The 23,898-nt window shown below is 35.7% G+C and overlaps 1 protein-coding gene across 1 annotated transcript in view; it reads right to left on the bottom strand.

The window, feature by feature from the left end:
• Window positions 1-649: 649 nt before the first annotated feature.
• LOC113042841 (inositol hexakisphosphate and diphosphoinositol-pentakisphosphate kinase 1-like) overlaps window positions 650-23,898 on the bottom strand; it is a 36,719-nt gene continuing 13,470 nt past the window's right edge. The window contains exons 6-27 of the mRNA XM_026201834.1: window positions 23,404-23,505; window positions 23,180-23,266; window positions 22,876-22,951; window positions 22,386-22,495; window positions 20,997-21,020; window positions 19,553-19,638; window positions 19,351-19,476; window positions 16,197-16,318; window positions 15,658-15,840; window positions 15,429-15,570; window positions 15,099-15,322; window positions 14,888-15,015; window positions 13,802-13,916; window positions 13,603-13,710; window positions 13,413-13,529; window positions 13,195-13,332; window positions 11,991-12,087; window positions 10,245-10,352; window positions 9,072-9,134; window positions 4,121-4,258; window positions 3,593-3,703; window positions 650-1,768 (exon numbers count right to left, since the gene is read on the bottom strand). Of these exons, the coding sequence (XP_026057619.1) occupies window positions 1,674-1,768; window positions 3,593-3,703; window positions 4,121-4,258; window positions 9,072-9,134; window positions 10,245-10,352; window positions 11,991-12,087; window positions 13,195-13,332; window positions 13,413-13,529; window positions 13,603-13,710; window positions 13,802-13,916; window positions 14,888-15,015; window positions 15,099-15,322; window positions 15,429-15,570; window positions 15,658-15,840; window positions 16,197-16,318; window positions 19,351-19,476; window positions 19,553-19,638; window positions 20,997-21,020; window positions 22,386-22,495; window positions 22,876-22,951; window positions 23,180-23,266; window positions 23,404-23,505 (2,500 nt within the window). The 3' untranslated portion in view covers window positions 650-1,673. The remainder of the gene's footprint in view (window positions 1,769-3,592; window positions 3,704-4,120; window positions 4,259-9,071; window positions 9,135-10,244; window positions 10,353-11,990; window positions 12,088-13,194; window positions 13,333-13,412; window positions 13,530-13,602; window positions 13,711-13,801; window positions 13,917-14,887; window positions 15,016-15,098; window positions 15,323-15,428; window positions 15,571-15,657; window positions 15,841-16,196; window positions 16,319-19,350; window positions 19,477-19,552; window positions 19,639-20,996; window positions 21,021-22,385; window positions 22,496-22,875; window positions 22,952-23,179; window positions 23,267-23,403; window positions 23,506-23,898) is intronic.

Genomic DNA, 23,898 nt, shown 5'->3' on the forward strand with positions numbered 1-23,898 from the left:
CAATATCCGCTGGACGTTAGGCATATTTGTCCTCATGTGAATGAAAATGAGCTAACGGTGTGCTATGACTTCATCTTCAGCTCGCCAGTTGCCTGCGATGACTCGTTGTCTTCACACACACACACACACACACACACAGAGAGAGAGAGAGAGAGAGAGAGAGGAAGAGAGACGTGCATTTGTGGTTTATGGGGACTTTCCTTGGGCGTAATGGTTTTATACTGTACAAACATATTTTCTTAAAAATTCTTACAGAAAACTACTGGCAATTTAAAAAATGTTGTTCTACGGGGACAAAGGAAGTGTCCTCATAAACCATGTTTACGTTGTAGTACCCATGTCATTATACACATTTGTGTCCTCATGAACCATATATACCAGCACACACACACACATACACATACACGCACTCATTCAGCTGAAGTCAATAAGTGGATGAGAATCCGTCACTATAGCAACACAGCAGCACAGCTGAGGGCAAAGTGTGAGTCATCATTGTTTGGCACCACACTCTTTCAGACTCTGGCACCACAGACTGAATTTTAAAACCTCAATTAGGTCGGAGAGAACAGCAAATCACGGCAGGTATAAATTACAGCGATTCAGTGTAGGCCTTTCATTCGTGAAAAAAAATTATAAATCACAAAGACACATTTAAAGCCATTTATTTAAGTAATACAAGTCTCTAAAATTAAATATACTTTCAACTTTACAGAGTAAACACTACAGCAGATTACAAACAGCTGAACACTCTTGAAAAGTCTATTGCAGCTCATTTTATGGGACGGGTCCTGCTCAAAATTAAAATTCTGTCATTTACTCATTTTTTCAGGTTGCTCTAAACCTGTTTGAGTTTCTTCTGTTGAGCACAAAAGAAGAGATTTTGAAGAATGTGGGTAACCCAAACATTTGACGGTAGCCATTCACTTCCATGGTTTGGAAAAAAAAAAAATATTATGTAAGTCATTGGGTGCCACCATCTTTTTGATTTACAACTTTCTTTAGAATATCTTCTTTTATATTTAACAGAAGAAATAAATTCATACAGGTTCTGAATGACATGACGGGTGAGTAAACGATGACAGAATATTCATTTTTGGGTGAACTATCCCTTGAATCATTCTCAAACAATACCTTTGCAATTCACATAATAAAAATACAGCAATTTTTTGGTAGATCTAAAAAGAAATCACATGATCAAAAAAGAAAATCATAAAATAATTATAATATACACAAACTGAAAAAAATAGTGGTACAATTAAAATAACACGATTGGATCTGAATGATTAAATATATATTTTTTGGACTTGTATGCTTCTTTGAGTATTTATTTGAGTTGCATTTGTAGGGTGGGGGAAAAAGATGCACACACAATTACTATTGTCTGTAATGTCTCTGTCTCTCTGCTGCTGAATCTGGGATCATAATTACTATCCAACTCCACCGGAGCTCAGAAGTACAGCGGAAGAGATAATTACTGGTTTCAGAGCTGTATTTGCTGACAGATCAAACTATCAGCTGAATCTCAGACAAAGAGGCTCTGCATTGTTCAGGTAGAAGTCCAGATAGTACAATATTAGCAGCTTCCAAGTAGATAACATGGACCATATCAATCTTAACCTCTAACTTTTCAAACAGACACTGTGAAACTGATCTAAGAGTAAAAGATGTTTCTACTCGCTGTTGAATCTGAAGTTGGATGAGGGATCGGGCACAGATGGAGACGAGGGCCCAGAACTGGATACGGTACTGGGAGGGCTGCTGGTGTCTGCACACAAACACACACACAGTTAAAGATCCTTGTCTTTCACATTGTTTATTTATTTTTTTCCATTTGTAGTTGTTGCTTTGACCAAAAAATCCTTTAAATGTAATAATGTCATAATCATTAATTTAATCAAATGTACTTTAAATGACATGTTATCTTATTTGAGTTGAAAACAAAAAGATCAAAAGTTTAGAATCAGTAAGATTTTGCTTATATGTGACCCTGGAGCACAAAACCAGTCTTAAGTGTCGATTTATACACCACCTGAAAGCTGAAAAAAATAAACTTTCCATTGATGTATGGTCTATTAGGTTTGGACAATATTTGGCCAAGATAAAACTATTTGAAAATCTGGAATCTGAGGGTGAAACAAAACAAAAAAAAAACGAAATACTGAGAAAATCGCCTTTAAATTTGTCCAAGCCATGGATATTACTAATCAAAAATTAAGTTTTGTTATATTTATGGTAGGAAATTTGCTAAATATCTTCATGGAACATGATCTTTATTTATTATCCTAATGATTTTTGGCATAAAAGAAAAAAATCGGAAATTATAATGCATACAATGTTTTTTGGCTATTGCTAAAATATACAATATTATTATTATTATTGGGATGGCAAATCTGAATATTCAGCATCAGTACTGCAGTTTTCAGTGTCACATGATCTTTCAGAAATCATTCCGATCTCATTTTGTGCTAAAGAAACATTTATTATTATCAATCTTGGAAAACATTCAAACATTCAGTCTTGGAAACATTTATATATTATTATATAATCTTTTATATATTAATTTACAATAATCATCCTGTAACCTAACACAACAACCTTGGCTCAAACAATGGCGTGATTTTGGGGTGGGGCTTCAGTATCTGAATAACCAATAGCAATTCCAATTGGTACCGCTTGTGTCACAGTAATCAATCACAGCACTCAAAATTAATTTTAAAAAACATAATATAAAGTCAATTAAACTAGAGCCTCTTGGCAGATTCTTAGTATTGGTTCCATAAATCATCTTTTCACATGACCACATATATATAACTGATATCCTGCTCTATTGTCCTTCGTAAACAGCCTCATGGAACTAATGTTACATAACCAAAAACAGAACAATTACACTATTAATCTGAAAGATACTTTTGTCTTCCAGCATGTACCTAGCCCCACTTTTACAAACAACGATATTATAGTACATGGCTAACAAAGAGGCAGACAACGCAGTGACTAACGCAACCTAGATTTTTACTGAAAGCTGCCCCTAAAGCCACAGACTGCACATAAATCACTAAACTCTCAGGGGAAACTGCGGCATTAAAAGACAACAGTAATCATCTAAATGGAAGAGCTAAAAACTAGAATAAACCTGACGACTAAATTTTGCACCAAATAAGAGGTTTCATGTCTCGTCCAGTAAGAGTGACAATTTAAATTGCCCTCAAAAGGGCCTTAACCTTAATGAAAAAAGAGACTATGACAGGTATAAGATGACAATAACATGCCAAACATTTGTCCTGTTCATTAATACAAATATGTAATCAGCTAATCTCATGGCAGCAACTCAATGAATTTAGGCATCCAGATATGATAAAGATGATCTGCTCATATGGCCTCCAGAGTCACCAGATTCCAATCCAAGAGAGCATGTTTGGGATACAGTGGAGACTCGGGATTGCAGGCGACAAATCTGGAGCAAATGCATGAAAATCTCACTGGAATGTATGCCATGGAGAATTGAGGCAGTTCTGTAGGCAACAGAAGGTCTGAGCAATGTGCATCTAATAAAGTGGGTGTCTATTAAGTTAAAGTGAAGTATACTCACACCAGAGAGACTGTGGAGCTGGTTGGTTCTGGACTGGAGTTGACATTGGGGTCTCCTGATTATCAACATCTATGGATGGCTGGGAGTGTGACTCAAACATGGCAGACAGGGCTAAAGAGAAAAGAAAAGAACATACACTCAAATACACTAAAAATTAAGGTTCCAAATGGGTGTTTTCACAGTCTTGGTTTCCAAAACAATCTCTTGGTTTAAAACCATTTTTAGTGTCAAGAACATCTTCAAAATCTAAAGAACCTCTTTTTCCACTATTCAAAACCTTTTGTGGAATGGAAAGGTTTTATGGATGTTAAAGGTTCTTCATTGGATCATTAATGTCAATAAAGAATCTAAACACTAAGGGCTATTTTAAATGTCATTTAAGCAGTTTACAGCTATACACCGATGTTTGGTTTCAGTTCAGTGTAAATACATTTTAACTTTAATGCCAGTGTGATCAACATCCTCATGTAAAACAGATTTCATGATAATCAAGTGTAACAATGAATGTCAAAGTATTCATCCACTTACATTTGAGCCTCTTGAATTGTGTCTCGCTCCCGTTTTTGCACAACGTGGTGAGGAACTCGTCCACCTGCTTGAGGGACAGCGAGTTGTGCAGTGTCTCCAGTGGATAGATGGAGGGCACCAAGGAGCAACCTTCAAACCCTGCACCAACACATGGTCCAAAAACACAAACTCGTTCAGTGGCAGCCATCATTACAGATATCCCATGAGCACACTTTGAGCTCTTGTATGTAGTATGAAGCCAACCTCTTGTGGCCTACAGGCACTGTATTGCCAAACAAACAGCATTTCGCCAATGGTTCCAGAAAACCTCAAAGATGCAACTGGAATCGCAATGTTCCCTGTTCCCTATTAAGAATTAATATGGTGAAATCGAACAAGTTCTAGAATTTCTGTCCACTAACAAAGTGTTTTGCATCTCATTTGCAAGGCATTATCATCAGTTTAATGCAGAGAGAATTTGGACGGACTGCTGCAGCAGACTAATAAACCAATTTGAAGCTTTACATGTTTAACTAACCAATAAAAAGATTAGAGAAACTGTAAAAAAAAAAAAAAAACAAGTGCAATGCTGGAGAAATGCACTTTAATGAGCCCAGTACATTGAAAGTGTATTTAATTATGTCTTTGTTAGCTAATGTGTTGAGGTTAGCGGTAATGGAACTTGATGATGATAGAGAAAATCTGTAAATGGAAGTGATACACTTTCCCAGTTAATAATGACAAAAAATAACATAGTTATACAGAAGCAGTTTAATTCAGCACTTTATAATATATGAAAGATTTGCATATTGTTAAAAAAGCTTTCTTTCTTTATCTCATAAGCTGGGTGCACTGTAGTTCTTTACAATAGTTGGTAATCAGATTGCACTGTGCGCTTTGTGTAACTTGAGAACTTTTGCAAGCAGGTCATTCAGTTAGTGAGTTCAATATCTGAACGAATCCATCTTGATTTATGAAAAATCATTTTGAGTTTCAAAAGAGCAATAACAATGTACAGTTTGGATGATGTTATTCATTTGACTTTACTGAAATCAAGTGTGCCAGGCTGCTTTGTTTAGTAACCAAATCTAGTCATGCAGTTTGTACACACCATATGGTATGCAATAAACACACACAGTAAAAGCACAATTAAAATATAGAATCTTTGAATGATTTATGGGCTCAAGCTAGGTTTGATGCATAATCTTGTTCCTTACATGGGCTACAAAAATATTTGTATATACTCTATTATATCCAGAATTCTTCACATTCACTTCATTGATTTGATCGTTAAATTGATTTTACCATGGTAAAAAAGGTATAAGGGCACAAAGCATGAGAACACTCAATAATGGTGGTAAAATAAATGTAACTACAGGCCTCTTGTGGATCATCTTTCAGTCCTGGAAAATGGTAACATTTCATCAATTAAGTTACTCTAAATAACATGTAAATAGCTGCAAGAGTATTATACTTACTCTATGTAGACGTCAACATAAGCAAGTAATCTTCACATTCACCAAGCCATATGTACAGGCATGCGATAAGAAAAGAGGATCAGAGGTTATGAGATGTTATATAGCAGAACGAAATGAGTGGTGAAAAGCAAGAAGTCAGATAAAAGAGCAGAGCAGATAACTGTAACACTTTGGCGTAAGCTGATGCATCACACACTTTGCACGTGTACATCAAAAATGAGGTCATTAGACATGAAGCAGGGGAAGGACTGAGCAAGTGACAAGAGTGCTGACCAGAGAGGCATTCTGGGGGTTTCTGGCCAGCACGGAGCAGGCGGAGGTGGTAGGAGCAGCGGTGTAGGTGGTGGAGCCCAGCTAACAGCTTTACCACCTGATGCTCATTTAAGAGTGCTACAGAGGGGAGAGAGAATGATGGATGCAAGAGGTGATGGTTAGCAACAGAGAGGGATAACAAATGTCCAGGGACAGCAATAACGGGAAGACAGGAAAAGATGGAAAGGAAAGAGTAATGACAGTTTTTAGTACTACTCATTTCTTATTTGTTATTTTTAAGAAAAACAAATAACTTAATAAAGATACTTAATAAAGGCACAGCAATTCTGGGAAGGTAGAGGAGAAGAAAGGCAAGTAAACAGAAGTAAAGAGTAGAGTGATTTTGAGAGTAAAGCATTATTAATTCTTCAGAAAGAAAGAAACTAGTCATTAAAAAAAACAGGAATTTTGGGAAGATGGAGAATAGAAAGAAAGTACCATTTATTTCACATTTTTGATAATTTTATGAATAAAAACGTTTCAATTTAATAAAATCATAAACTGTGTCATTTTTGTTTTGTTTATTAACTACAGTTAATTATTGAGTCAGATTCATAAGCAGAATTATTCAAATCCACGGAGTAACAGGAGGAAAATACTGAGTAACAGGAGGAAGAGGAGGAGAGTAGGAGGACAGGAGGGAGAGGGATGAGGTAAGCAGAGATGTGGCAGAGATGGAGGAGGGATGGTGTGGGCCGTAGGGAAGCCAAGGCTTCGGGGAATCGGGAGGGAAATAAACACTGCAGATTGAGGGGGAACAAAGGGATGACATAGATGGAGAAGGAGGAGGAGGACTGCAGCACACAGCAATGAGGATCCACTGCCTCAACCCCTGCTGGGATGTTTCTGCCAGTGGCTCAGCAACATACAATTAATGAGCTGAAATTAATGTTTTTGGTTTTGTCAGGACCTACAACTATTTTCAGAGGCAACTAGGGTGCAATTAGAGTCCCTGTTAGAAGCTAACTCTCCGAACAGAGCCTAAAGATTGAGCAAAGCTCTTTGCATTATCAACTCACGTTCAAATTATGCTGCGGTATTTGTATTTGAATGAAACATTCGAATAGTGCATGCAAACACTCCTGAAGTTTCATAACATAGTGAGTCATTCAAACAAAGTCAGCTGTAACAAGCAGCAATAATCTTGCACTGAAGCATTTTTTATGCACTTCTGTGACATGCAACTAATATTTAAAGAGCATATATACAATAGTCCATAATACACAATATTATCTAACCAATATACCTTAATGTATATACCTTAAGGTATATCCATTTCAGACTGAAAAAGCAGCCCAAATAAATAACAATAATGAAAATTAATAATATAAATAATCTGCAATTAAAACAGATGTTTTTAGCTTGAAAAAGCAGCTCATTTAAATATCAATTATAATAATTAAACAAACATTGATTAATAATTAATAACATCATGTAGATTAATAGTGCAAAATACTACTGATGTCAATAAAAAAACTAATAATAATTATATAAAAGTATTTAAAAGTCATAATTAATAATAAATAAAATAACTAAGGTCAATAATTGCAAAAACAATGACTTTATTTTTTTTTTTAAACAGCAGGATGCATCTTTTTTCTGGGTTTACTAACTTGATTTTAATGACTTGATTAACTTGGTCTAAACAGTATGTTTTTTCCTCATAATCTGCAGCTTAAATGAGTCAGCCCAACATTTTTCTCACTTTAAATCAGATCATGTATTAGAGCCTGCAATTCTACTACAAACGATCGCAATGTAAAACCTTTTTTTGCGTGCTGAATGATAGCACGTAAATCTTCCTCGGTCTTGACAGATATGCTTAAAGGCTGGAAAAATGACTGACACGTGTTGATAGGAAACACATGGTTAGCCTGTCTGAAGGGTTTTTAGACTCGTGGCAAAAATGAGTTTCCCTCAAGCTGTGTTAAAGTGTCAAATGAAATAAGCAGAGTTAGATTATTTCAACTCTTTCCTAGGCTGTACTGTGTGAAGAAAAACACTTCAACCTCTTCAAAACCCGTCTGAGCTCAAATCCCTACAGAGACGCCCACATTCGACAAAGCCTTGTGCTAAACATCTGCATCATTTTATAAGGGTTCAGTCCCCCAGCAACAGACTTGCTTCATGAGGAAAACTTGTGAATGTGACTATAATTATCATCTTAAATGTCTCACAAAATTTAAGACCAAAAACAAAGTCAAACTTGGTAAATTCGAATTGAAGCTTTGAAACTTCTACTTAAGATGTATTGAAACAATCAATAAGATCATGCATACATGAACAAGTTTGTTCAAATAAAAATGCACATCATTTTCATACATTTGATTTAAATCAAGATCATGATTCAGGTAAAACAGATGTTAACCCTCACCCCATTAGCATATATGACCATCATGCAAAGTGTGAAGTCTATCCATTATCCCCACTGGCAAAAGTGCTTTAATATATTACAATGAGGGAACTATAAAAACTGCAGAAATGCTTTAAAAAAAAAAATTTCAGCAAAATATTTTAGATGTGTTTTTCCATTATTAGTAGTTTTAAAATGGTCTATATATATATATAGGGTTTTTTTTCTATATAGTGTATATATTTTATTATTATTTATTGTAGTATATCAAATTAAAATAAATAGAAAAATAAAATCTTGCCATGGATGAAATCATTTTTTATGCTTTTAATTCTAGTAATAAATAAATACAAATATATTCTCTGAAAAGTCTTAATATCATAAAGATTTTCCTCCTCAAATAAATGTCTCTATATTTATTAATTATTTAATATTAAGAGTTCATTTATTTTGCAATGAAGACGTTGTTTAAAGTAATGCATATGCCATGTGATCATTAATGCAGTAATGGTGGTGAAAGGGTTAATCATTTCTGAATCAAGTGGATCAACATGAAAGGTGTTCACACATTTTTCCACACAAACAGCAATATATCCAGAGTGATATATTCGGTACACAACCCATGCATCTAGCCAATCAGAAGGAGAAATGAATTAAGATGGGTGTGTCTTGTGAATCTAAATGAAAAAGGTGAAGAAAAGCCTCCCTGATTCATGAAATAAATTCAACAAAAATCACAAACTGAGCTAAATTACGAAGACTAGAGGCAGCAGAGGGCATGCAGGAGAGTGTCAACAAAAAAACACGCAATCAAGAACTCCAAACATACCATTAGTCGGATGCCTGGCATACGACACAGAAAATCTCTTTACTGCCGGCATAGAGAGCAGCTCTGAGGAGATAAAAGAAGCATTCAGCATTACTCGTGTCACTGCGGCCCTCGTGACCTTTCACTTTTACTCAAAAACACCAGCAGTTTTAATCCTCCCACCATCATGCAGTCTTTCCGTCCCTGGTTAAAGCATCTATAATAAGCAGGTAAAAGTAACAGTGGACCAGCCCTTCAATGTGGAGATAAGAGTACCAAAAAAACAACAGATGTCACAACAAACTACCCAGAATTCTCTGTGGATGCAGCATGACATGGCAGTATTTTGGGTGCTATTTCAAATGTGTTACGCAAGGTAATCCTCTATATCTCAGAGACACAGCAACACCCTGTGGACAAAACTATTAATGCTGCTAAGAGAGAGAGAGGGGTGAACATTCATTTCGATTAGTATAATTAATAATAATACAAATAAATAAAATAAACAAGAATAGCAATGAGAACTAATTCACTTCAAATAATAATTTCAAATAATGTATTTAATCCTGATGGGGACAGAGAGAACGCATTTGTTTGCACGTATGAAATTGGAGTGCAATTTCTAATAAAGGTTTGCAAATAACCATAATATCAGTCAGAGATTGTGGTAAAAGCAATCATTTGTGTTGCTATGGATATTATAAATCATAAACACATTTTCAGAATTGTCGTAGGACACTAAATTGTTTCCCTTTTGCATAAAATAGCTTGCAAATTTGTGCAATTTAGCACATTATGAAATGTGTTTACATGCACATGCTGCATGCAAATAAGCCACTTAGCAAAGGTGACAAACGATTAGTTATAGCATTATTTGGTAACTGTGGAAACCTTATTTTCCTATGAGAGACACTGATAAACAGCTGGACACGAATAGTTTAGGAACAGCTCCTGCTGTCTGTAATGGCTTTTTTGGGATGAAAACAAGACTATAATTTCAAGAATGTTGAAAACAGCCACTGGGATGGAAGTAAGAAAACTGAATGCTACTCAACATTATTTGTTGCACTGAATAATGTAAAATGGGAATATCTAGACATTATTCAGAAGAAATGTTCGCTGGGACGTTTGTGATCATTTGAATCTTCAGGTACATTATGACCCTGTGTGTGTGTGTGTGTGTTTGGGACATACCGGTTTGAGAAGACCGATTCCTGAGCGAGCAGGGCTTTTTGCGGGGAACTCGCGCTAGGTCTCTCAGGTTGGGGAAGGAGGCACTGAAGAGGCCCGCACACTGGGCGCCTGCGTGTGGGAGGGGAGGGAGAGCGTGGTGGGGCAGGGGGCAGGGGGGGAGGGGAAGGGGGGAGGGTTAGTATTGGTTAGTTTTCACAAGTGAACATGCAGCTCCTCATCTGAAGAAGTCAAAAATTAAACGATCTGTTCTAAAACATTTCTGAATTAAAATGTCAAGTTTATATATATATATATATATATATATATATATATATTAGGGCATAAAGTAAAAAATACCAGGGTACTATAACTGTCAAAAAAATATGACATTTTTGAAAAGAATATGTAGTTTAAAGGGATACTCCATTCCAAAATGTAAATTTTGTGATTAATCACTTACCTCCATGTCATTCCAAACCTGTAAAAGCTTAATTTGTCTTCGGAACACAATTTAACATATTTTGGATGAAAACCGGGAGGCTTGTGACGGTCCCATAGACTGCCAAGTAAAATCAGTATGAAAAGCATCATCAGAATAGTCCATCTGCCATCAGTGGTTCAACCATAACATTATGAAGCGACGAAAATACTTTTTGTATGCAAAGAAAACAAAAATAACAACTTTATTCATTATTTTTGTTTTCTTTGCATACAAAAAGTATTGTCGTTGCTTTATAATGTTAAGGTTGAACCACTGATGGCAGATGGATGACGTCTTTCATACTTTTCTGGACCTTGACAGTGTAATTTACTTGGCGGTCTATGGGACAGTCAAAAGCCTTCCAGTTTTCATCCAAAATATCTTAAATTGTGTTCTGAAGAAGAGCAAAGCTTTTATGGGTTTGGAGTGACATGGGGGTAAGTGATTGATGACAAATTTTCATTTTGGGGTGGAGTAACCCTTTAACATAATCTTTAATATATATTATTTAGAAAAATAAAAGTAAAAAAATATTGTTTTAAATTAAGTACTTCAACTGTTTGTTGAAAGTTATATAAAAGTTTTACAGAACCATATAAACCAAAAAAAAAAAAATGCAGATAACTTTGAAAAAGCATTTTAAAATAGATTTTGTCTTCCATTTTTAACATTCATTTTTGGCTGAACTATTCCTTTAAGCTCAATTCCAGGCCTATAGAGAATTTTTTTTAATAGAAAACCCAGTTAAACCGCTGGTCTTTGGTTGGGAACAAAAATATATTGCCAGTGCAGGAGGGTGAAACTTTAACGAATTTAATTTAAGGCTCTAACTGCAACCAGCAGAGGGTAGTACTATAAAAAAACCAGCACTCAAATGAAAGACATGCTATATACAACATGCACTTAGTTAAAAAATAGTGATCTGCAAATCATGCTTTAAAGGTTTAGTGAGGTGCAAACGTTAGCCCCAATCTCTAATCATTATGCAACGCCGGGCCTAACAAAAACTGCGCATTGTCGCCCTGTAAATGTTCTTTGGAGACAGAAATAGTATAGACAAGAATAGCAGAGAAGGCACTGCCAGCAGCCATATTTAGAGCACTACTGGCAGCATGGACGCATTTCCGACGCACATGATTTAAATGAACTTGAGAAGGGTCCTTGAACTGTCATTGGCGCTAAACAGAAACAAGTGCGTTTAATGGTCAACCGGGATTGGTCACTAAAGAGGTTTTTCCGAAGAGATGTGGTGCATGAGAACAACACAAGTGAAATGTAACTCCCACCTAGCCCGCTGGGTTTGATCTTGGGTGACTGACGAGAAGTCGATGGGAAGATGCGATACGGCAGCCCTCGAGAAGAAGTGTTACTCTCTGAAAGAGCCTGCAAAGAGAGGAAAACAGAAAAAATATAATTATACCAACACAAAACAGCATTGCTAATCATTTTACCACAACATTCCTTCTTTCTAAATAAATTCCGCTTGTTATTCAGTTTTTAAATTACACCCCTGTATGATGACCCCTGTGAAGGAATATAAATGTTATTTATATATTTTTAAATGTAAACAACTGTTCAAAGATTCAAACACGATCCTTCAGAAATCATAATATAATGATCTGGTGCTGAAGAAAAAAAAAAATTGTGCTGCTTAATGTTTTTGTTGCAACCATGATACATTTTTTCAGGATTATTTAAGTTAAAAGGCAAAAATAATTGTTTTTCTTTAAAACAGAATTTTTTGTAACATTATAATTGTCTTTACTGTCACTTTTGATCAGTTCAAGGAACTCTTGCTCAATAAAAGTATTAATTTAAAAATATATATATTACAGAGCGCAAACATTTGAAATCGTTGTACTATGTGAGAAAATATTACTGTATGATTTATGATCAATATTTTTGTAAATAAATATAGCACTGTAATTGTTTTATTTATTCATTTTATACGGTCATTAACATAACCTATTAAAATATCATCCAAAACATTTTTAGCAATATCTTAATTTGGTGGTAGCACTTTTTCTTAAACCTTAATGTAGAATGCATCATAAAGGGTTATTAAAGGGTATAATGGGTTATAATTATTCATAATGTACATTGTAATACACAATATCTTGTCGTAAATTATTATAATGAAATTTGAAATGCATTATGTAACAATTAATTAATAAGTGTAATAATGTTTTAACCGTGGTTACAATAATTCATGAGATTCTACAATGCAAGGTTTTAAAACTACTTTTATAATGCATTATACATAATGGCTCTAGGTAAAGTGTTACCCTTAATTTCACATGTTTACTTTCACAAAATGTCACTTATGGATTAGACTATATTGTCCTCACGAAACTCTCTTGTGCCATTAACCTTGCACTATTATCACCACACAGTTGGCAGTTAAATTAATTGAATTTCAAGTAAATGTTTGTGTCCATTTTTGGATTATGGCAGCCGCCTATTAGAAGAGGCTATAATACAGTACTGTACCTCCATAGATCCAGCCTTTCGGCCTCGTATGAGTGGTGACTTCCTCTGAATGCTGATTGGCTCAGTCAGTGCAGCTCTGTCAGGCTCGTCTTGAGAAAGGTCTTCAAGACTGCCTGGGTCTGTCTGCATCTCGTGGTTCTGTTACATGTGAAATGGAAGTGTTGGAAGTGGACCAGCATGTATATATGTATAATCCATGGGGCAAGTAAAACACAGACCTCGGAGGAGGCAGGCCGGAAGCCAAAACCCATCGGTGCATTCTCCTCATCCTTGCACCCCTTCACTCCCGGGCTAAAGTGCAACTCCACATGGAAACGTTCCTCTGAAGAGGGGTCCTACAGACACAGATATCAGCATATGAACGAAGCATAGAAATTGAGTACAAATTGCTGATGCCACATCTTGTACCTTGTTATTGTCCTCATACAGCATAATAACAATCTGTGTCATATAGTTGAGTTCGGTTACAGCGCTGAGGTAGTCCATAGCCTGCTTCCACTGGTCATCTTTTAGCTCCTAAACAAACACAGATATGATAGAGAAAATAGTAACCTGCATTTAGCATGGTGCGGGGCATCATGTGCATGTTTGATGTTTGTTGACTCACGTCTAACAGGCCTCCGTAGCGAAAGATGTTAAGCAGGGAGTGGACGTGGCTCTCGCTGGTGAAATACAGCCGGGTTCGAACATGTCGACCCGGAGACATCACGCCCCGCGAGTACCTGAACCACCAGGAGGAATGAAATACATAACCTGATCACTCACAGGTTCTGAGACTGCAGAGCTTCTACAACAGTGTAGCTGAAGAACATACTGCATGGTTTTGAAGGAGAAGTGGGAACTTGTCATTTAGTTATAATACAATATATAATTAATATAATTTTTATTTGAATTTTTTTATGTTAATTTTGTTTTGCTATTTTACATAGTATTGTCAACAAAGAAATGAGTGTTAAAAATGTTCATTTAAAAAATCTGTATGGAAAAAAACTTTTGAAAATAAACATTAAACAAATTAATATCTGCTTTGAAGAAACTTTTGGCCTGGTTTGCTAAATTGTGATTTGCTATTATTTGAAAAAAAAAAATGCAGACAAAAATGCTATTCTATTTTAGTGCAGGAGTAACATTTACTACATTTAATACATTTCAACAGATTGCATTTACAATTATTTAATAAATATGGCATGATAAAACATTTTCATAAAAAAACAAACAAACAAAAAAAAACAATGACTATAAAAAAAACTTAATATCAATAACAACAATATTGAAAATAAATAAATCAATTAATAAATAAATAATTATATATCTTTCAAAATGGTCACGTTTGGATTGCTGAAGTGTGAATATGTTTTTACATATATATTACTGCCAACAAAAAACAAAAATGTTATTTTTATTGACAAAAACTGTTCACCATTTTAGCGCAAGTAAAATCGATATCAGTTAATAAATCTGAAATGACAAAGCTTTTCATCAAAGCATTAACTATGGCCAATAAATAAATACATAAATAAAGGTAAAAGTTAAGTGCGAGGGGCTGTGAGTAAAATAACCACACAAAAAAAAAAACATGTATGAATGCTGAAGTGGAATGTACTAATAGTAATTTAAAGCTCTTTACAGGATGTACAGTATAGACTTCACTCGGTCAAAGAGTCAGGCACTGTACCCCAGTACAGAGACTCACAGTGGATGCAGCTTGTTGACGGCCTCGTCCTCATGGGTTCTCTGAAGATCCAGCTGAATCTTCTTGACCAGAGGCAGGCAGTAGGCACTGGCAATATCCAGCTTCTCTGCTTTAGTGATTCCATACTCCTGAAAGAGAGCGTGTATGCAGCTAACACCAAGGTGAACGAGAACACATGAACACTATTCGCCGCATTTAATGATTCCTCTACCTGTGGGATAATGATGTCTGCAAGTGCTCTGGACAGACGGAAAAGCTCCAGCGTGTCCTCAAGCCCCAGAGAAGAATTGTGTTGGGTGTCGTATTTCACACAGTCATAGATATCTGGGATCTTACTGATGTCATAGCGGCCGTTTTTCATGCGGAAGTCACGCTCCAGTTTGGACCAGCGCTGCAGCATGAGCTCCAGAGTCTCACTGTGGTATAGCTGTAGATCTGTGAAAATTAAAAAATAGATATTTATAATTTATATATAAAAATATACATGTAGTATATATATATATATATTTTTTTTTTTTTTTTTTTTTTTTCCAGGGCAAACCTGCAGATTTGGGGTCTTCCAGCCTTTTACAGATCTGCCAAGTAAGGCTTTTAATGAGTGTGTGAACTCGATCACAAGTACTGACTGGATTGAAGATCACCCCCATAGAGTTCACCAGAGATGGGCTGCCTGTTGGAGCCAACTTAAAGAGACAGGACAAATTTAAGACTAGGTTTAGTTAGACTAAGATTATGAGCCTTTTATAAATAAGCAGTTAATTCGCTTCAACCTTGCTGTAGTCCTCCTCACTGAAGTCTTTGTTCTTCTGCATGATCTCATGTAATCGAGCTTTGACTCTCTGCTGGCAGTCAGTGAGAGAGTCGCTGTCGCTGTCCAGCAGTCCGTTCATGTTGGCACTCTTCACCATCTGAACGAGGATTGGAGTCAGCTCTCCTTCCAGTGCTAACAGACCCTGAATACAGCCACAAGTAATATTTCAATGGAAATTAATTTGTGAAATAATCAGTTGGGGGGGGGGGGGGGTGGATTTAAAACCGGATATAATAAATATGATTTTGAATAAAAAAATTTAATGCAAGATCCACCAAATAGAAAGATAATTTACATATAATAGCTTTTTTTTTGTAAAAACAGAATTAAAAATAAATTTTAAAAACAAGCAAATCAAACAAACAATAGAAAAAACAAATAAATAAAAAAGCTAAATTCTGAGCGCCACTCTTAACCTGCTGTGGTTTATATCAATCCCATCACAGAGCATTATATAATACCAACATACCCAACAAACCTTTACAAAACCCAACAAACCTTTGCAAAAGCTGCTGCAGTCATCTGAACACGACCCTCATCTGATGCGTAAATTTTGAGGTCATGGCGGTAAGTGCTGTGTAAACGGAGAAGGCCACAACCAGGGAAGCCGGCATAGTCGCCTGCAAAAGCACAGAGAAACAGTCTTTGAAATAACGGCAATTACAAGAACAGAGCTCCAGATGCATGTGCATATCCTGGAGCCAAAGGAAGGAATGAGTTTACACACACATTCACATTACATTACATAACCACCATTTATAAACCTACATAACATGCTGTACAACCAACAGGCTGAATATATTTCCACAAAAATAAAAAAAATTATCCATGCATTTCAATGCATCCACACTGTTGAAAGCATCCGGCAATATGGGTTTAGGTGCTTATCAAATGAGTGTTGCATTGCACTACTGAGTAGCAAACAGAACTCTGATTTAGGATTTCAGAATGGCCATTTGAGTGAACAGATGAGTCCCTAAAACAAACTGCCATTCACACAGGCTGCACCCCCCTCCGTTCTTTTTGTCCATGTAAGCAAGTGTCAAATGGAGATATTTAGCCATTACGACGCAAATTTATAAGAAAGTTTGTTTGTTTTTTTACAATTTTGAGATGTACAATGTGCTTCATGAAGCTGGTTCTGAATGCAAGAACATGTCCTGTAGCATTTATGTAGCCCGTTTAACATACTGTAATTATGAAAAAAGCAGAAATTGAGACAAAAACTAAAATTTATGAGATGAAAAATCTATGGTAATTATTACATATTAAATCATAATCTCAAAGTTTACTTTTTAATGTCTTAAGATTTTTAACTCAATTTTGACTGTCATAATTATGCTTATATGTAATAATTAGATTTTTGCATCCCATAAATGACTTTTTTTATGCCAAAAGCATTTTTTTTTTCTTACGTGGTGTTAATACTAGCAGTCCTTCATAAAAAAAAGTTCAAAAATCTGGATGACATTGTCTTATTCCACCTGTTTAGACAAGATATTGGACTGACATGTCTTAAAATTGACGTCACAGATTCTGAAAATAATGGCACAGTAGTTTATAAAGTAGTAGTAATAAAAGTTTTTAAAGAAATCTCCAAATAAAGAAATTATAAACTCTAGAATTTCAAACTCTCTACACCGAAAGTAAAAATAACTACTTTTATTTCAGTATGTCAAAGCATGACCAACGTCCATATCATCTTCCACACAAAACCGTGCCAAAAGCGAAGCATGGAATGTTTTTGTTGCGTCCTCCAGTTTGGATTAGTTTAATGAGATGGATGTTAAGCAATTAAATTGAAGAATGGGGCAGATGATGCATTAACCCAATATCAAGACCACGCACAAATCCAAAATCTCTTCTTACCACAGTCAATAGGGGACTCACAGCCGAGGGACCTGCAGCTGTCTAGTTAACAATTCAGGGTAAAAGAACACTACATTAACCAGCATTGCAATATGCTGCTGACTCAGTCTGATAAGAGAAAATGGTTTGGTCTTTGGAAGTCTGTGAACTCCGAAATGTAATGAGTTACACTCAATTACGGTAGTTGCAGCATACAAATATGGACTCAAAGGTCTGGGGGGAAGTGATGGAAAAGAATCCACAGCATGACTAAGAAGTTTCTGTGCTGGCGTATAGAAAGTTAAAGGTGCTACTTGAGGAATAAGTATTCACGCCTCCCCGAGTCCTGCCTCTACATGCTTTTGTATGCCAAGCCCATTGAACAAGCAGGTGGAACTGGTTTCCTGCCCAAAGCTATGAGCTTTGAAAAACTGCATCATTGCCCCACTACCTAAAAACAGACACAATATCTTGTCAAAGCATCCAATTCATCAAGATCTCATGCAAAGGGAGCAAAACAACTGTTCCTGTAAACAGCTTAGGCTGGATTCATGGAAACTTTCTTGAGGCAAAAATTAAAGGAAGAACAAGCATGATTTGTTGGAATTCTTAAAATGTAAAATTTTATATATCTTCAATATTTTATACTATTTGTATAATTTTAAGTATACATATTTTTTTATTTAGACCTCAGACAATTCTGACTATAAGAGGATATTTTAATGCATTTTTATAGTTAGAGTTATAGTCAGAATTGCAAGATATATACTCGCAAATCTGACTTTTTTCCCAGAATTGTGTCATATAAACTCAGAATTGTGAGTTATAAAGTCAGAATACCAAGTTTAAAACTTTTTTGTGAATACAAGTCTGTATCTCGCAATCCTGAGTTTATATCTCAAAATCCTGACTTGTGAAAAATGAAAATTTAAAAGTGAAAAAGTGACATGACATGTGGCCAAGTATGGTGACCCATACCCGGAATTAGTGCTCTGCATTTATCCCATCCAAAGTGCACACACACAGCAGTGAACACACACACACCGTGACTTCCCCCCATAAATTTGATGTTTACCTGCTTACCCCCAGGGCATCCAAGACTTTGTTTCTTCATAGAACACAAACCAAGATTTTTAGCTCAAATCATTGCAGTCTATCAGTCTTATAATTTAAGTGGATGATCACAGCTAAAACATACAATAAAATAAAAAAATAAAAAAACTAACTAAACCAAATTAAACCCTACGGCTCATGGCAATACACTGATGTGTTAAGACAAAATTATCAGTCTGGGCAAGAAACTGAACAGTATTTATATAGATATAAATTTATTTATATTTATATATTTGAGCTAAAAATCTTGGTTTGTGTTCTGCTGAAGAAACAAAGTCACCTACATCTTGGATGCCCTGGGGGTAAGCAGGTAAACATCAAATTTTCATTTTGGGGTGAACTATCCCTTTAACTCACAATTGCGTCATTAAATGAAAAAAATAGAAAAGTCAGAATTGTGAGTTTATCTCGCAACTCTGACTTCATTTCTCACAACTGCGAGTTTATATCATGCAACTCTGAGGAAAAAAAATCAGAACTGCAAGATATAAACTTGCAATTCTGATTTCGTTTCTCAGAACTGCAAGATAAAAAGTCGCAATAACCTTTTTTTATTCAGTGGCTGAAACAGGCTTTCATAGCTTTCTTACTGTTATGCACCAAATTATTTTCAAACTACTTTTTAGGGTCACTGTATTTCTAATCCATTTATTAGTACAGCTTTCAGGCTGGTGCAAGCGTAGATCTATACCTTGTCCTCCAGGGTACATGCAACGAAAGGCTCGTCCAAGCTCCTCAGCCTGAACTCTACCCGCTGGCGTCAGCTCACCGCCCCACTTCAGCACCAGCAGTAAAGATGGGCCCTCCTTCAGAGCGTCTGCCATAGACACAGAGAGGTCAAAAGTGATGCAACAGCTATTTTGAGTCAACATATATACATACTGTACACATACCTTCCTCTTCACTGGATGCTTTGGGCTGCCCATTTGGGAGGTAGGTCAGCTGCACCTTCCTGTTGATCCCTGAGAAATGGCCATACCTGAAAGACAATACACGGGTGGGGGACATAATCATACCACCCCCTCTTAATGAGCATTCTCCCACTGAACAACACAAAAAGCACACATCAGACATAGCACTGCACTCAAACCACTAGCAGGTGCTCTGTGGCCTCCATGTTTCTGGAAACATTTATCTGAGTGACCTTCCCAAGCTGGCAGGGGTTAATCTGTGCCATACCAGGACTGTCTCTACAGGAATGACAAGCTTTGGGAGGAATAAAACGTGTCATCTGCAACAGTGTCACGTTTTTAAGTTACACAATACAGCAGAGAATGGGGAATTTTGGAGAGTTGGTCTCTATAATTTACTGAAAAATGTTTTTAAATAATCTTTTATATAAAGCATATTTTCAAAATATGTTCAAAAGTTTGGGGTCAGCAAGACAATTTTTAAGAAATGAATACCTTAATTTGGAAAGGATGCATTAAACTGCCCAAAAATGACAGTAAAGTCATTAGAAAGACATGAAAGACATGAAAATTCTGATTTGGCATGACAAGAATAAATAGCATTTTAAATATAATTTAAATAGAAAACCGATATTTTACATTGTAATAATCTCTCACAATATAACTGATTTTAGTGTATTTTTGATAAAGTATAAATCAACCTTGTTGAGCACAAGAGACTTTAAATAAATATTGGCATCTGGCACGCTTTTAGGTTACATAATACAGCGGAGAGAGGGAAATTCTGGAGAGTTGGTCTCTACAATTTATCTCCACAATTTATTACACAATATTATGGCTTATAACCGACAATATATATATTTATTTATTTTTTATTTTCTTTACAAAACTGAATTTTTATATTAGTCAATTATCGGTTATTAGCCATAATATCAAAATAATTATCGACTCATTAATGTTGGCCAGATTTGTTATATCAGTGTGTCCGTAGTTTCGAATATTTCTAATTTGATACAACTTGGCCTAAATCAGGTCTAAAGGTGGTTCTTTATCTCACTGGCCAGAAACGGACTCTGGAGTGGATTTGCTCTGCTGCATTATGTTTAATCAACCCAAAGCAAAGCACTTGCCCAAGCACCTGTTTCCTAGTTAATCCATGACCCCGAACAACCGATAAATGTGTTGATTAGGTGCTTTATTTGAGCTCGGTGAGGGGGTCTGGAGGACGTGAGGGATCGTGAGAGATTAGAAAACAAAATGGCATGCAGATGCCACACAGAATTGCAAAAGGGATTCATCTCCAAGGTATGGTCAATTTTGGAGCCCTCATTAAAGTGTCAGTAATTTGAACAAGATCTTGGGTTAATTAGGGTTATGATCCACTTTGCCTGCTTTCTAAAGTGACAGGGGATATGAGGGTGCGTACTGATTATCATTCAGGCTGGATTCCCTTTGAAGAGAATGGCCAAGACACAAAGAGGGACACAGAAAGAGGAGAAGAGAGACAAAAGGAATGAAGTTTAGAAACTCATCCATATGAGGACATCTAAGGAAGCAAATGAGTCAAGGTCACACTAAAGTCAGTTAAATACATTCAGCTGTTCTTGAGATATCATGTTTCTTCTGAAATACGCATCCATGATGCTTAAGACTAGAAGATATGATAGCAATGTAAGTTTTGCTGTGTGTGTCATGTTAACAACAAAATCAAGTCTGATTAGGCTTGCCCTGATTCCCAAGAACTGATTTTAAACTCAAGACATTAAAACTCTACATTTAAAACCTAAATTTAACTGGTACAACTAGGGAGATGCAAAATATCGGTATAATATATTTATTAATACCAGCCGATATTAAAGTTTTTTTTTTTTTACATTTATCGGTAACGGTCTATATTGGACATTTCATTATCCATGCTCATTTTCCACTGTTTTTACTTTTTGACCTTGGAACAAATAAAATTAATCCTAAAAAAAAGAATCTCAAAAAGAACATCTATTCATATTGTACATTATAATGTTGTAATACCTTCTATTTTTAGTCAAATTAAATTTAAAAAAAGGACATAATTTTAATATTTGCAATTTATCAGGTATTGCCCATAAAATAAACAATTAATTATAAACTCTTCTGCACTGAGAAAACTAAAATATTGGTGCATATCTAGTTACAGTTAAATGCATTTACTGTATTTAGCAACCATTAACAGTGAAATATACATAAGTACATCAAACTCATTACTTGTATGTTTTTTAAGATTTGAATTTACTTAAAAATCATTAATTTACAAAATTAGTATTTTATTAAAAAAATAAAAATGAAAAAAAAAATAGTTTTTGTCTTGTTTATGATAGGACACCGTGGAGATGAGAGATGGGGGCGGGATCGGGAAAGGTCCTTGAGCTGGGATTCGAACTCGAGAGGCCGTAGTACAACGATGCTGTATGTCGGTGCACTGCCCATGAGGATATCAGTGCGGACATAATATTATTTTTTTTATTTTTAAAGTAACATATAATTAATATTGTTCCAGTTATTCCATTGTGGCTAAACTCATAAAACTGTGTGTAAAAAATATTTAAGCATTTTTGCACATTCTGTGAGGGCCTACTAATATCTATAGTGAAGCTAATCAAAAATACAACATATGTTTGGAATTGGAACAATTATTATACTTTCAGCAAGACCTTGTGCCCGAAGATGTGAAAAGAGAACATGTATTAGAAATTATTGAGATGAGATGATGGTGTGTGTACAGTATCTTTCCATAACCTCAGTGTTTCGGAACTACTGAACATTTGAACAGTTTACTTACATCTCCAGAACCGTCTTCAGTTGTTCTAGCTTGGATTTCTTCTCCTCAATCTCACAATCATTATGCAGGACCAGTTCTGCCAACAGCTGACGAGCAATATCCAGCACTTCCTGTAAAACATCAAATAAAGTGTTGTTCAGACTTTTATGATGATGTACAAATCACAACTGCACATTATTACAGAAAAGATCAAATAGGTCAAAGCTTAAGCCAACTGTCCACATGGTTAATTTTCACACAAAACCCAACAGCTGCATAACACGCCGATGAGTCTCAAGGCTGCAGCATTCCAGACATAACACTACATCGGTTTTAAAAAAAGACAGCTCAATTCTCTTTGACCTTTGACCCTGTGGCACAAATTCAAAGTAAATCACTAGGCTGGAGGCAAGCCTGTTATGAAACTGAAATATTATGTTAGTTCTTGCATCTACAGAGCAAGCAGCACTTGTCATAAAAATAAATCACTTGTACTTTAAAACAGACCAACCTGGAGCTGTTTTGGTTTCTTCAGCTTGAGTTTTCCAGACTTATAGCCACCGTACTTCTCAAACAACTCAAAAAACCTGAGAGAAATGGAATCAGACTTAACCAGCAGATAAAAGACTTCAATTATAGACAACTTTGACCCTGCCACGATGTGACAACCATTTTAAATGCAGAAGTGTGTCCTCATTCAGTTAACATTTAATTAATTATTTAAATTTACATTACAAAATATAAGCATTCAGATTAAAAGTGATAAAAATATGTAGCTGTAGTCTAAAAGCAGCCTGTTAGAATGTGTCACTTACAGGGCGTTCCTGACCTCCATCTTCATCTTCTGTTTGGGCGTACGGTCACCATGGCGAATTACAGCAATAACACAACGCAGCTCCATCCTACAGACAAGAGACGACACGTTCAAAAGCAACAACACACATAGTAAGCATTTAATTCTACCTCATGGATATTAATAATCCATAATAAACAGCTTTGAGACAGAAATATATCCTTAGGACAAGAATGGTACACCCACATGGTCCCTGAGGTAGTCGGGACTATAGGGATGTCCTCTGCTTCCATGGGGATTGACCAGGGAATATGGAGCTGAGGAGCCAGCTCTCGCATCACCATGTTCCTGTGGGAAAGACAGCAAATATGAGCTAAAATATCTAGAAAATTACCTTATACAACAGGAACGAATACATCTGTGCTGAATAATGACACTATTGCCTTCTACAGAGCTGCTTTGCAGTTGAACGGAGTTCACTTGATAACTAATGAACTTTGCAATACTCACCAGATTAAAGAACTGAACTGATTCAAAACTTGACTAAACTGAACTGGATAATGACACTATTGTCTTTTAAAAGCAGCTTTAGAACAGAAATTGTATTGGTTTCATAAATGAAGAACTTTGTAACATTAATGCTATTATTTTTTTGGTTTACTACTGCTAAGCTGATTTAAAATGAACTGAATCGCATAAAGAGCTATAGAAATAAAAAAAACTTGCTGTTTTGCTGGTCTT

Source organism: Carassius auratus, chromosome 25 (assembly GCF_003368295.1).
Source record: "Carassius auratus strain Wakin chromosome 25, ASM336829v1, whole genome shotgun sequence".
Taxonomy (NCBI): Eukaryota; Metazoa; Chordata; class Actinopteri; order Cypriniformes; family Cyprinidae; genus Carassius; species Carassius auratus.